Here is a 14,159-nt window from a genome sequence, read left to right on the forward strand (position 1 = left end):
AATTCCCGTCCTGGATATATTGACTGCCTGTCGGGATATATTTAGGTGCTTTGCCCATGTGTTCCTAAACTAAGCAAAAGGCTATTCAATCATGGGGACATCAGTCAAGCTAGACACAGTCCTCATGTGAAATTTAGGGCCATATTTTGATGCAGAAATTCTGGCTGATTTTGCAACAAAATCCATTTCTGGTCAGTGCCTCATTGATGCCACAGAAGAAAGGAACTAATTCAGCAATGATTAATAATTGAATCTGGCAGATTTTAGGTAAATGAACAGACATGCAACTATTTTGCCTCTATGTTGGTACAAGAGTAACCATGAAAAGAGGTCACACTGTGCAAGCATAGTTTATGCTCCAGCTGAATTTCCCAACTGCACAGCATATAGGGCAACAGAGGAATGGTGACAATAACCTGATAACATATGGTTACCACAGAGCAGAGGGGATTCAATTTCAGTAGATAGCAATGTATTTTGGCATTAGAAACCATTCCTATTGGTTAAACACACATTTATTGGCAAGATTGGGAACAAGAAAAACTGAAGGACAAGCAAGTCACATATAAATGCTACAAATGTCCAGGATCAAGATGAATAAATTAATCAAGGGCAAAAAACACAACACACAAGTTATAAAAGCTGAACTACGGGGCCATATATTTGTCTGGCAAAAAAGGAGGAACCAGCTGAGAGGAAACAAATCTAGAGAGTGCAAGAGGATGTACACGTACTGATGAATATAGAAAATTATTATAATTTCTATTTTATATTTTGTTGTACTTTTAAAAACCCTGTTTAAAATAAATACAGGCAGTATGTCTGCTAAAGTTGTGATTAAGGAGTCGTAAAGGTATTCTAACCATTTACTTGTTTACAGAGAGATGACTAATGGCATGTTGTTTATATTTCTGGACGTTCCCTGGGTGTAGGGAGAAGTGTTTAGTCCTGGCTAAGCAAGTCATAGACATTTTATATAAATTATGTAATTAATGGGAGGAGCTAGATCCGTCTGTGGTTTTGGCAGTTTTGCCATAGGATTATGGTCTAATAATAATAATAATCTTTATTGTCACAAGTAGGCTCACATTAACACTGCAATGAAGTTACTGTGGAAAGCCCTTAGTTGCCACATTCCGGCACCTGTTTGGGTACACAGAGGGAGAATTCAGAATGTCCAATTCACCTAACAAGCACAGTGACCCAAGCCAGGAATCGAACCTGGGACCCTAGCGCTGTGAAGCCATAGTGCTAACCACTGTGCTACCGTGCTACCCAGTCTGACCAGACAGAACAATTTTCAGGTTGCTCCGAAAGGGTCTCTCTCTAAAGATCTGCAGAGAGCAATATGTAATCTAGATTGCTGATTGCTAACTTTATTTATGAGTGGCATTTGAACTGTGATAGGTTACTTAATTAAAAATCTAATGATGACCATGAACCATTGTCGATTATCGTAAAAACCCATCTGGTTCACTAATGTCCTTTAGGGAAGGAAATGTTCCATCCTTACCTGGTCTGGCCTACACGTGACTCCAGACCCATAGGAATGTGGTTGACTCTTACCTGCCCCATCAAGGGGAATTAGGGATGGGCAATAAATGCTGGCCCAGCCTGCGACGCCCACGTCCCATGAACGAATAATAAAAAAGAAAAAAATCGGGGTCTAGTTTGGTATACGAACAATACCAACAGTTCTCTATCAAAAAAATGATGGTTCACCTAGTAAGACATCATTTCAATAAAAATTCACCCAGTTCTTGCTTATATCATGTTGAATCAGCATTCTACTGATGTGGTGTAACATAGCACCTCCTGCTACATGCAAGTCTGGTTTGTCCAATGTATAGCCCAGGGCCGAACAAAGCCCTAGAAGACCCTCCATTCGACACACTGAACCGGTTTTCAAAATGCTGGCAAACTGGTGTTTAAATGGAAGAATTCACATGGAGCTCCTCCTCCAATCACAGGCAGTTTCTTTTCCATTTGGCCTGATCAGAGCAAATGTGAGGCTGGTGAGCGGGCATGAGGCGGGCGAGCAAACGTGGTGAAAGGGCCTGAGGGCAGAGGCAGAATGTGTGCACGAGTCTGGCTCTCCCAGTATCAGGTTTCTCACTTACCCTCACCCACACATTGTGCACTCTCAGTGGGTGAACCGTGACTAAATGATCACCTGAGCCTGGGAATGAGCTCGAAACACGCACTCACTCTCACACTCTAGTACTCGTCTCAACTTACTGCTCCTTTTTGTTTGCTCAGTGAGTTGTTTCTGTCCATACTGAAATTCATGTTTTTGAACAATATTTTTACTGAAAATGTTGCCATTTATAACAATATAATATAAGGTGATTCCAAGGTAACCCGGGGTAGACTTGGCACTTTTTAGGTCCAAAAATGGCTCTCGGACTGTAGCCCAAGACACCCCAGGGCACCAGTCCAGGGACGACACTGACTTCCCGACACAGCTGACTCTAACATCCTCCACCATCCCCGAGACACTCACCTTGGTTGGGCACATTAATGAAGGGGCTCGTGGGGCACTATCTGGTGTGCACCACACACATGCTGCAGTACAGCTGATGGAGACAGGAATGCCCGAAGGGGCTGACGGTCGGAGGGTGGCCCGACCCCAGGGACTAGCTGCCGTCCAGACGGGTTTCATGAATAGGGTTGTTCCATCGATAGTGGAGATGCAATCACAGAGCCAAGGACTGCATGAGGGGGTGTCAGCAACCATCCAGCACCTGTAGGTGCAGTTGGAGGAGTCCAACCGCCTGCAGAGGCAAATGGCGGTGCCGAACATACGTGCCACCCTCCCAACAACGCACTGGTGGTGTTCACAGTGTAGGCCTTGGGGATGAAGGCATTCGCCACGAGTCAAGATGTCTTAAGGCCTGGGGCACTCTGTGCGGGCAGTGGGCGAGGCCCAGTTCAGGGCTGGCCTGTCACAGGCAGCATGTACCAGGGCCACCTGGATATTGCAGTGGTGCTCCAGAGCATTGCCCAGTCACAGCAATTCATGGCTGAGGGCATCAGCGGTATTGTCTGGGCATTGGCCAATGTTGCACCGACTCAGAGGGAGTCGGTACAATCACTGGCTGATGTGGCACAGTCCCACAGGGAGGTGGCCTATTCCCTGTGCTCCATGGCCACAAGCATTGAGACCCTGGTCGAGACATGAGCAGGCCCCTGGTGGCGGAGGAGCTGAAGGGGTTCGCTTCGTTCCCACCCCGTCCCATGGAGTAGCCCGGGGGCCATGGGGAACCCCAAGGGAGGAGGAGGTGATGGGGCACATGCCGGTGACTCCTGCAGGGGAGGTGACGGAAAACCATTGCATCTTGGACTCCTCCACTCTGCTGCCCCCTCTGTCCCTAGCATCTCCAATGGGCAGCAAGCAGAACAGGGCAGCACCATGCCACCTGCGATACACAACAGCAACCAGGCCCGGTTACCCCAGTAGACAGCTGTCAAAGGGAATCCAGGTAACAGGGTGGGAATCGCAGCACGCCGACTTCACTCCTGACATACTGCCTGGGGATCCACCAAGCATAGCATTAGGGCCGGTAAGCCCGAAGGTTAAGACACCAGTTAGGTTGGCACAGATGCAGCACACAGCACACCGTACAGGGTAGCGCGGCGGCACAGTGGTTAGCACTGATGCCTCACGCCACCAAGGACACGAGTTCGATCCCTTCTAGTGTGGAGTTTGCACATTCTCCCTGTGTCTGTGTGGGTCTCACTCCCACAATCCAAAGATGTGCAGGGCAGGCGGATTGGCTATTCTAAATTGCCCCTAAATTAAAATAAGTATGTTCACCGTTGCACAATAAACACCTGTTCACAATATTTCCATCAGCCTTTGTGCTCTGGCAGATAAGTGTGAGGGATGGGCTTGGCTGGCTGCAGAGGGGGTGTTGGGTATAGGGCAGATGGGCGGACGGTGTGGGTGGGATTGGCCCAGAGACCCCAGTTCAGCTAGCGCTCACCACTCCAGTGCCCCACCCTATATCTCCTACCACCGGGAACAGGATCGGTGAGACCGTGTGATGGAATGGCCAGCTCGCATGCAGAGATCACCTAGGTGGACGGTGGAAACTGCTATCGTGGGCAGGAGTCAGACATTGTCATACGATGTGGAGCACCAGAACTCATCGCAGAGCGGGTCCTGTGGACCGGACTGCTAATATTGCCATCCCAGGGCCCGCACCGTAGTGAGGCAGGTAGGAATCACGGAGGGGGTTGCAAAGGGGCTAGGTGGGCAGAGAGCGCGTATTCATGGGAGGGGGTGGTCGGCCGGATGGGGTGTGGGGGTGGGATGGGATGGGATGTCTGTGCCACTACGCAGGCCCCCTAGTCGATTAACCTGGAGGCGATTAGTGTGTCACATGTGGATCGGCCCTGGCGCACATGTTGTAAGGCCTCCTGTGCCTGCTCGGGCCCCATGAACTGCCCATATTCTGCCTTCCCCTCATCCTCCTAACCCAGCACTTCGCCCCTCAGCTGCACGATGTTGTGGAGAATGCAGTAGGCCACCATGATGTGGGATACGCTCCTAGTGCTATACTGGAGGGCCCCTCCAGAGCGGTCCATGCACCTGAACCGCATCTTCAGGATGCCGAAGCACCGCTTGATCATGCCCCTCCCTGGTAGCGGCACGGGTATCATTGTAGCTGGTCTCCGCATCGATTTGTGGCCTCCGGATGGGTGACATCAGCCATGTCTGCAGCAGATAACCCCTGTTGCCCAGGAGCCAACCCCTCACCTGGGGGTGCGTCTCAAAGAGGTCAGGAACCGTCGAGTGTGCCAGGATGAAGGCGTCGTGCACACTGCCTGGGTATCAGGTGCAGACTTGCACTATGTGCATCTTGCAGTCACACACCAGATGCACGGTCATAGAGTGATACCCCTTTCAGTTTGTGAAGACTGGCCCGTTATGAGCCGGTGCTCGTAGGGAGACATGCATCCTGTCAACCATCCCCTGGACCCAGGCATCTCAGCGATGATGGCGAACCACCTTCCCGGGCATCCTGGTGGGCCTGGTCCACACTGAATTTGATGTATTATGCCGACAGGGCATATAGGGCCTCCGTGACGGAAGCAACTGTGCAACGAGGTCTGAGAGATTCTGGACAGCTCCCCGCTCGGTACCTGGAAGGACCACATAACGTAAAGATCGAGGGTGACCTTCGCCTTGACCGCCACCGGGAGCGGGTGTCCTCCCCCATATCCCTGTGGTGCCAGGTGCACCATGATCTGGCAGATATGTCGCACTGCCCCCCTGCTCAGCCAGAGTCTTCGGCAGGATGCCCGGTCCGGCAGTTCCTCGGGTGACAGGTGCTGCCGGTACACATGAGGCCTGATGCGGCGCCTCCTTACCACTTCCTTCTTCTCCATCTGTTGGGCAGCCGGCTCCTGTTCCTCTGGGGTAGGCTCCGCTGCTGCATGGTCCACCTCGAGCAGGTCCACCTCGTGCAGCCTCAGTGCAACCCTTAAGGGCTATGGAGGCTAGGAAGAAGGCCACCATTCCTGGCACTACCCATGCCAGCGGTATACTCCGCAGCCCCCCATACAACGCCCTCCTGTTGTGGCTGTTGGTGTTGCCCTTGGGCGGTTGCACCGCATGCTGCCCCTCTGGCTGCTGGCGGTGGGTTTGGGGTGGGGGTGGGGAGAGGAAAGAGCTGGTGGGGTGGAGGATGGAATGCGGGGATGGCGGGGTGTGGGGCACCCGTACGGCCGGTGTCACACTGTGCAACCACGGGCCACGGTGGGCAGTCAGTGGGGCGCCACCCCGACCCGGGTGTGGCAACCGTGGGTGGTAGGCCTGCTTTGTGTCAATGAGCGACATACATACTCAAAACATATTCAAAATTTTTCAGTGTGCCAAATAGCGAAATGCCTCGTCATCTAATTAGTGATGTGCATGAATGAATGAATGAGATTCCCACAGTCTCTTATCTACTAAATAGCGAAACCACAACAAAGAATATACAGTAGCATTCCAAAAAGGTAGCACGGTGGCGCAGTGGTTAGCACTGTTGCCTCACGGTGCTGAGGACCAGGGTTCGATCTACGCACCGGGTCACTGTCCGGATGAAGTTTGCACATTCTCCCAGTGTCTGCGTGGGTCTCACCCCCACAACCCAAAGATGTGCAGGCCATGCTAAAAATTGCCCCTTAATTGGAAAAAAAAGAATTGGGTACTTTAAATTAAGTGGAAAAAAACTTGCTAGCAAACTCAGGTGAATTCAGTGATACCATTTCAATGTTTGTAAAAAAAATAAACTGTAATACAATGTAAACTGTTGCACTTCACACAATGGCCAGAACACTAAATACCAACCTTAAGAAGCTCAACCATGGGAAATATATGAATTGGTGCTATTTTCCATCATCACACAAAGCAGGTGTACAACAATTTACAACCATGAAAATACCAGCTTGCATGTAATGAAGTGTGGTATTTCTTATTTGCTGTTATTCGGCTGGGAAATAATTACCCTTATTTTTAAAAAAGTGATCTACTTGATCAGTACTTCATGCTGTATTGTGCTGTGCCCGCAACAGTCAATATACTTACTTGCCAGCTGCATAAACCTCTGCCGTATCAAAGAGGTTTATTCCATTTTCATAGGCTAGAGTCATCAACTGTTCTGCCATCTGAAACAAAAGGGAAACATCTGATGTAAAGAACCCATTGAAACATCACTTACATGTTGAGCACACAGCAGATACAATTGGTGTGCATCTTAAAATACAATCTTCCTCTTCCCTGTAACCTCCGTCAAGTGCAGGCACCACAGAGGGAGAGAGAGTGAGTTGCGGGTGTGGCTTGGGGAAAAATTCACAATGAGAACATAAGAACATATAAAACAGGAAAGAAGGCCATAAAGACCTTCGGGCCTGTTCCTTTACTCATTAAGATCATGGCTGGTCTATCTCAACTGCACCTTCCTACACTACCCTCATACCTCTCGATTTCATTAGCATCCAAAACTCTATTTTGAAAACACTCTCAACTGAGTATCCACAGTTCTCTGCAGTCGAAAATTCCAAAGATTCACAACCCTTAGTAAAGAAACTTTTCCTTATCTCAGTCACAAATTTCCGACCTCTTATTCTTGTACTATGCTCCTTGGGACTAGTCTTCCTAGTCAGGGGAAAAACCTCCTCCTGCAGTTCTCATTTAGGCTCTTAACAATTTTGTGCATTTCAATGAGATCACATCATTCTATTAAACTTTAGGGAGTCAATGCCAAATCTACTTGGTCTCTCCTCATAAAACAATTCCCGAATCCCAGGAATCTATAATTTGTCAGCCACTTTTATATTCTCTGTCTAGGAGACTCCTAACCAGGGATGGATGCAACAAGGCAGTCTGTCATGTGTTATTCAGCAACATAACTAAGTTTGTGGTTTATTTCTTGGTCCACCCCAATGTAATGCCAATGGTAAAGAAAGGTATCTCATAGCAGGCGAGTTTGAAATAAAATAAACCTTGTTTTTAATGTATATTTTTGTAGCCTCCATGAATGATTGGTCTTTTTATTTATGTTCAAAAAATAACTCCGTTTTTGTGGCAAGTGACAGCTGAGACCGAATGCAATGTCACACTCAACCATGTAATTTCCCCCTCCAATGCTTCTCTCTACTGACCTTGAATGGTTCCACTCTTACCATTTCAATGCAGCCAAAGTATCTTGAACAATAGCTTTCCTCTCACTCCTTTACTATCACTTCCAATGTCGCCTAAGGATCCTTCCTTTGCCTGTTCTATCTCATGTGCATGGTGCCCCTTGGCAACATCTATGGACATGGAGCAAGTAGGATCCCATCTACTTTGTTACATCGAACATTCTATTCAAGAACTCAACTTTTACCAAGGACTAAAAAGGACTTGAAAAGTAACTTGCCCTTTAATTTTGGGGGAAGTATTTTTTTTTGAGTACCTCTAGCTATCTCTACATTATGCTGTTAAATCTAACATGTATAACCACCAATGGTCCTTGTACTAATTAATCCAGTTTATAATCAAACTTTCAAAGTAGTTTTCCTGAAGTTCATCACCTACTGCATCATCTGTGGCTAAATAAGGAAGTTGATTATCAAATTGAAAGAAACACTGTTACAAATCGGTAAAGATTAATGGTAGGTCAGAAGGTTGAAGAGATGTTAAGAATCAACAAAGAAATGACTAAAAAAAGGGAGAAAATAAAGTATGAGAAAAAGCGAGCTCGAAATATAAAAACATGTAGTAGGAGTACCTACCTACATGTCTTTAATATGAAATTGGAATTAAAGCAAATGTTGGTCCTCCAGTGTGTGTCTGGGGAATTAAAATGGAAAATCAAGAATGGCAAACTGAACCGGTATTTGGTGTCTGCCTTCACTGTAGAAGACATGGAGCCAGAAAACTTCCCAAAAGTACATGAAAATCAAGAAGTGAAAGCGAGGAAGGAACTTAAAACAATTACCATCACCAAGGAAAAGGTGCTGAGAAAACTATTAGACCTAAAGTTTGATAAATCACCAGGACCTGATGGCCTGCATCTTACGGTCTTAAAAGAAGTGGTTGCAGAGAGAGTAGCGGCATTGTTTATAACCGCACAAAATTCCTTACATCCTGGAAGAGTCCCAGCAGATTGAAAAATGGTAAATGTAGCACCTATATTCAAGAAAGGAGGGAGTCTAAAAGCAGGAAAACGTAGGCCAGTTAGCCTGACATAGGAAAAGTGCTAGCTTCCATTATTAAAGAAGTAAGGAGGGTAATTAGAAAATCATAATGGGATCAGGCAGAGTCAACATGATTTTGTTAAAGGGAAATTAAGTTTAACTAATTTATTAGAGGGTTTTTTTTGGAGGAAGTAGCTGGCAAGGTGGATAAAGGGAAACTGTAGATATGTTGTACTTATATTTCCAAAAGGCATTTGATAAGGTGCCACATCAAGTTAGATAGATTTTTGTTTGACAAAAGAGTCAAGGGCTATGCTTTTACATAATCATCGATTTGCATATTTTGGGTCACAAAGTTATTATAAAAGGCACAGTGATTGAAAATTGATATTTTTTTTACTGTCAGCAATGAACACTATTCTAATTAGGTTCAGACACAACAAAGGCATGATGCAAAAGATGACTTCCCTTTCAGTGCATTAAGGAATTGTTACAATACTGCAACATCATAAGCACATTCCAATGCTGCAGGCAAGGGTGGGAGGAGGGGTACATTGCTTTCCCAAAATGTCCTTTGGCTTCTCAGAGGCAGGTTGCTGAGTTAATGCCAATTTCAGTTAGTACACTGGTATGGATATATCTAGGCATTATTCTTAGTGAACCAAGTTGATGTCTTGCACAAATGCCAAGCTATATCAACAATTTTTATAGACAGAAATGCAATTCAGATAACTTACAAAACTTAAACTTTACTTTATTGGGATATGAGATCATCTGAAGCAGTAAATGAGATTATAGCCGTTTCATGACTGCCCCAACACATTCACTTTCCTCTGTTCAACGACATATGGTGACAAAATCTAATTCATGTCATTTCAAATTTAAAGACAGGAAAGAGGCATACCTCATCAGTGATCTGACCTCCAAAGGTAACCCATGTTCCTGTTGGAAAGATAACGGTTAAAGAACTATATTATTGGCTTTTAGCTGATAAGCGACCCAAGAAACCCAAATGCCAAAACAAAACAAACAATGTTCATTACAGTTGAGAGTAAGAGATTCAGTTGCAGGTTCAATAGTTTACAGTAACAAAAATCTATAAAAAAAAGGTCTTTCTCGTTAAGCATCCATTATGTTAAGATCATTGGACAGCTGAGTAATATTATTTATTTACTTAGCATTTTGACAAAAATATGCCATTCTATCAGTCTGTGCCACAAGCCAAATCAATAAATGTCAATCTAATTTTAAATAATTTAAGGGCTCAGCATCGGCAAGCCATTAAAAAACACAATTTACTATTTTCCAATCTACTCATCAAAGTTTATTAACTATTAAATGGCACAGAAAGACAAACCCAGACAGTTAATTCAAAGAACATCAAGAAAATAGGACCAGTGTGCATAAAGGTAAATTAACAATAAGCAAATTTTGGTAACTACGATGGGGTGGGGTGGAGGAAAACAGTAATTAGAATAGTATAGGCACTGGAGTTATTCAAAATGTGTGATGGGACAGTTCAATGTGTACAGAACTAAATGGCATTTTTTTCGCTTCTGTCTTTTATGAACTACAATGTTTCTATGCCACAGAGTTCTGAGAATGAAGTATCAGCTATAAGATGGGAATGTATGAATAATCAAATTGTAATAAGTTTGCATATGAGGGCAACAACATTTACTTACCAAGGCCAAGGCAGGACACCCGAAGTCCTGATTTTCCAAGGTTTCTATTTGAAGATAAAAAGAGATGAAGCAATTAGAATCATTCAACTCGAAAAGACAATAAATGCTTTGTAAAAACACCACAAAGGGGCAAGTTTTTATCCAATTGCTTCCCTTCAAGCTAGACCTTGTTGCCCCCTCAATCTTAAGATGGTGAGTCAATCTTGGAACGCCTTCAATGACACTATTAATACTAGCTTTTAGATATTGCCCATTTGTCATGCTTCCAGTACTTCAATGTTCCATCACATTTCAACATTTTGAAAGGTTTACCATTAAAAAAACAGTGATAATGAATCTGGAAGCACCCTTTATATTTCCACTGGTGAGATCACCATATAATTCACTCCAGATTTTGTAATTTTATGACTTATTGATCTATCCTCAGTCCCATGAAATTGAAATAGTAGCATTGATTCCCCATTAAGTACTGCCTACTTACATCCTTAACAGGAGCACTCTGCACTTAATCAATTCTATTTTTTCAGCCAGAGGCTGATCCTCTGATACAAGACGAACATATTCTTTCAAAATACAAGAAAAAGAGCCAATTTTGTGGGGGCCTTTATTTATCGCACTGAAAAATATGGGCAAATTGAAAACAAAAACAAGCAACAAAGCATGAGGCCCGTGTGTTCCTATTTCAACACACAGTATATTATTGTTCCAATTAAGGCTAAATCCAACTCAACCTTTCTGTAATGTAAGGCGGCTGAGATGCGAAAAAGAAAATCTCAAGGGACCTTCAGTAAGGGCATAACACAACGATTGGGTTTCGTACACATTATGAGTACCATGTAGCAATATCGCAGGATCAGTGATTGGCGGAACTGAAATTACAGACCCTTTGGGAAACTGAGTTGGACAGAAACATAGAAAATAGGAACAAGAGTAGACAATTCAGTCCTTTGAGTCTGCTTTGTCATTCATCCAACTCAGTAACCTGTTCTCACTCTTCTCCACCTCTCCAATAACCTTTGATCCCTTTAGTCCCAAGAGCGATATCTAACTCCTTCTTGAAAACATACAATGCTTTGGCCTCAACTACTGTCTGTGGTAGCGAATTCCACAGGCTCACCACTGGGTGAAGATATTTCTCCTTATCCCAGTCCTAAATAGTCTGTGACTCCTGGTTCTGGACTGCACCGCCATCTGGAACATCCTTCCTGCGTCTATCCTGTCTAGTCCTGTTAGAATTTTATAGGTTATGAGATGCCCCCTCATTCTTCCAAACTCCAGTGAATATAATCCTAACCAACTCAATCTCCCTTCATATATCAGTCCTGCCATCCCAGAAATCTATCTGGTAATCCTTCACTTCTCTCCCTCCACGGTAAGAACATCCTTCCTCAGATAAAGAGACCAAAACTGCGCACAATATTCTAAGTGTGGTCTCACCAAGTCTCTGCATAATTGCAAAAAGACATCCCTGTTCCTGCACTCAAATCCTCTCGCTATGAAGGGCGACATACCGTTTGCCTTCTTTGCCGCCAACTGCATCTGCATGCTTACTTTCAGTAACTGGTGGACAAGGACACCGAAGTCCCATTGCAGATTCCCCTCTCTCAATCAATAGCCATTCAGATAATAATCTGCCTTCCTGTTTTTGCTACCAAAGCGAATAATCTAACATTCATCCACATTATGCTGCATCTGTCATGCATTTGTCCATTCTCTCAACTTGTCCAAATCACACTGAAGCATCTCTGCATCCTCCTCATAACTCACCCTCCCACCTAATGTTGTGACATCTGCAAAGTTGGAGATATTGTGCTGGACACTCCGATTTTCAGGCTATATCTTTTTTTTTATAAACAATTTTAATGAGGTATTTTTGGCATTACAAACAACAACAGTAAAAAAAAAAATGTACAAAGAACAAGAAACATAGCACAATCATTGATTCCCGTCCTGCCAAGACCCGCCTAATTGACCCCTTATTCTACACTACTCTAACCCCCCAACCCGCTGACGATTAATTCTCCGCGAAGAAGTCGATGAACGGTTGCCACCTCTGGGCGAACCCTAACAGTGACCCTCTCAAGGCGAACTTAATCTTCTCTAGGCCGAGAAAGCTCACCATGTCAGTTAGCCAGGCCTCCATCTTCAGGGGCTTTGAGTCCCTCCAAGCTAGCAGTAACCGTTTCTGGGCTACCAGGGAAGCAAAGGCCAGAACATCTGCCTCTTTCTCCTCCTGGATTCCCGGGTCTTACGACACCCCAAAAATCGCTACCCCTGAACTCATTGCTACCCTTGTTTTCAAAACTCTGGACATGATGTCCGCAAACCCCTGCCAATATCCCCTAAGTTTTGAACATGGCCAGAACATGTGAACATGGTTCGCTGGTCCTCCCGCACATTTTACACACCCGTCCTCCACCCCAAAGAATCTACTCACCCGGGCCACTGTCATGTGGGCCCGGTGGACCACCTTGAATTGGATCAAGCTGAGCCTGGCACATGTTGCAGTCGCGTTGACTCTGCTCAATGCGTCCGCCCATAAGTCATTCTCCATCTCACCACCAAGCCCCTCCTCCCACTTATGCTTCAGCTCCTCGGTCTGCGTCTCCTCCGCCCCCATGTGTTCTTTGTAGATGTCCGAGACACTCCCCTCTCCCACCCATCACCCAGGTGCTACCCTATCCTACATCCCCCTTAGTGGCAGGAGTGGGAAGGATGATACCTGCCTGCGCAGAAAGCCCCGCACCTGTAAATATCTAAATTCATTCCCCCTTGCCAACCCAAACTTCTCCAGCGCCCTCAAGCTAGGGAGGCTCCCCTCTAAGAACAGGTCCCCCATCCTCTCAATTCCCACCCTTCGCCATACTCAAAACCCCCCATCCAAGCTCCCCGGGGCAAACCGGTGATTGTCACATATTGGGGACCAGACCGATGCACCCACTGCTCCAACGTACCTCCTCCACTGACCCCAGATCCTCAAGGCCGCCACCACCACAGGGCTGGTGGAGTATCTCGCCGGCAGGAACGGCAGAGGTGCCGTTGTCAACGCCACCAGACTGGTGCCCCTACATGAAGCTGCCTCCATCCGCTCCCAAATCGACCCCGCCCCCACCACCCACTTCCTTATCATGGCTATGTTAACCGCCCAGTAATAATTACTAAAATTTGGTAGGGCAAGTCCCACCTCCCCCCCGAGCATCACCTTCTTCACTCGCGGGGACTTACCTGCCCACACAAAGCCCAGGATGATTTTGTTAACCCTCTTAAAAAAGGACCGTGGGATGAAAATTGGGAGACACTGAAATACAAATAAAAATCTCGGTAGGACCGTCATTTTGACCGTCTGCACTCTCCCAGCCAACGACAGCGGGAGCGCATCCCATCTCCGAAACTCGACCTTCATCTGTTCAACCAACCGGGACAAGTTCAACTTGTGTAACCGGCCCCAGTCGCGTGCCACTTGTATCCCTAAGTACCTGAAACTGTACCCCACTAATCTAAACGGCAGCTCCCTCAGCCGACCCTCCTGACCCCTCGCCTGGCCTACAAATATCTCACTCTTTGTCATATTCAGTTTATACCCCCAAAACCGGCCAATTCTCCCAAAATTGCCATAATTGCACCCATCCCTGCCCCTGGATCTGATACGTATAAGAGCAGGTAGTCTGTGTACAGCGAGATCCGATGTTCCAACACCGCCCCCACCCCCCGAACCAGCCCCTCGAAGTTCTCAGAGCAATTGCCAGCGGCTCTATAGCTAATGCAAACAGCAGTGGGGAGAGGGGGCATCCCTGTCTCGTCCCC

At 46.0% G+C, this 14,159-nt stretch overlaps 1 protein-coding gene across 11 annotated transcripts in view; it reads right to left on the reverse strand.

The window, feature by feature from the left end:
- Positions 1 to 14,159, reverse strand: part of kcnab2a (potassium voltage-gated channel subfamily A regulatory beta subunit 2a) — a 341,966-nt gene that overhangs the window by 76,196 nt on the left and 251,611 nt on the right. For all 11 annotated transcript variants that reach the window (XM_072478111.1, XM_072478110.1, XM_072478107.1 and 8 more), the window contains 3 exons: positions 10,356 to 10,399; positions 9,575 to 9,612; positions 6,578 to 6,657 (listed from right to left, as the gene is read on the reverse strand). In XM_072478111.1, coding sequence (XP_072334212.1) covers positions 6,578 to 6,657 — 80 coding nt within the window. In that variant the 5' untranslated portion in view covers positions 9,575 to 9,612; positions 10,356 to 10,399. The remainder of the gene's footprint in view (positions 1 to 6,577; positions 6,658 to 9,574; positions 9,613 to 10,355; positions 10,400 to 14,159) is intronic.

The sequence above is a fragment of the Scyliorhinus torazame genome, chromosome 16 (genome assembly GCF_047496885.1).
Source record: "Scyliorhinus torazame isolate Kashiwa2021f chromosome 16, sScyTor2.1, whole genome shotgun sequence".
Lineage (NCBI taxonomy): Eukaryota > Metazoa > Chordata > Chondrichthyes > Carcharhiniformes > Scyliorhinidae > Scyliorhinus > Scyliorhinus torazame.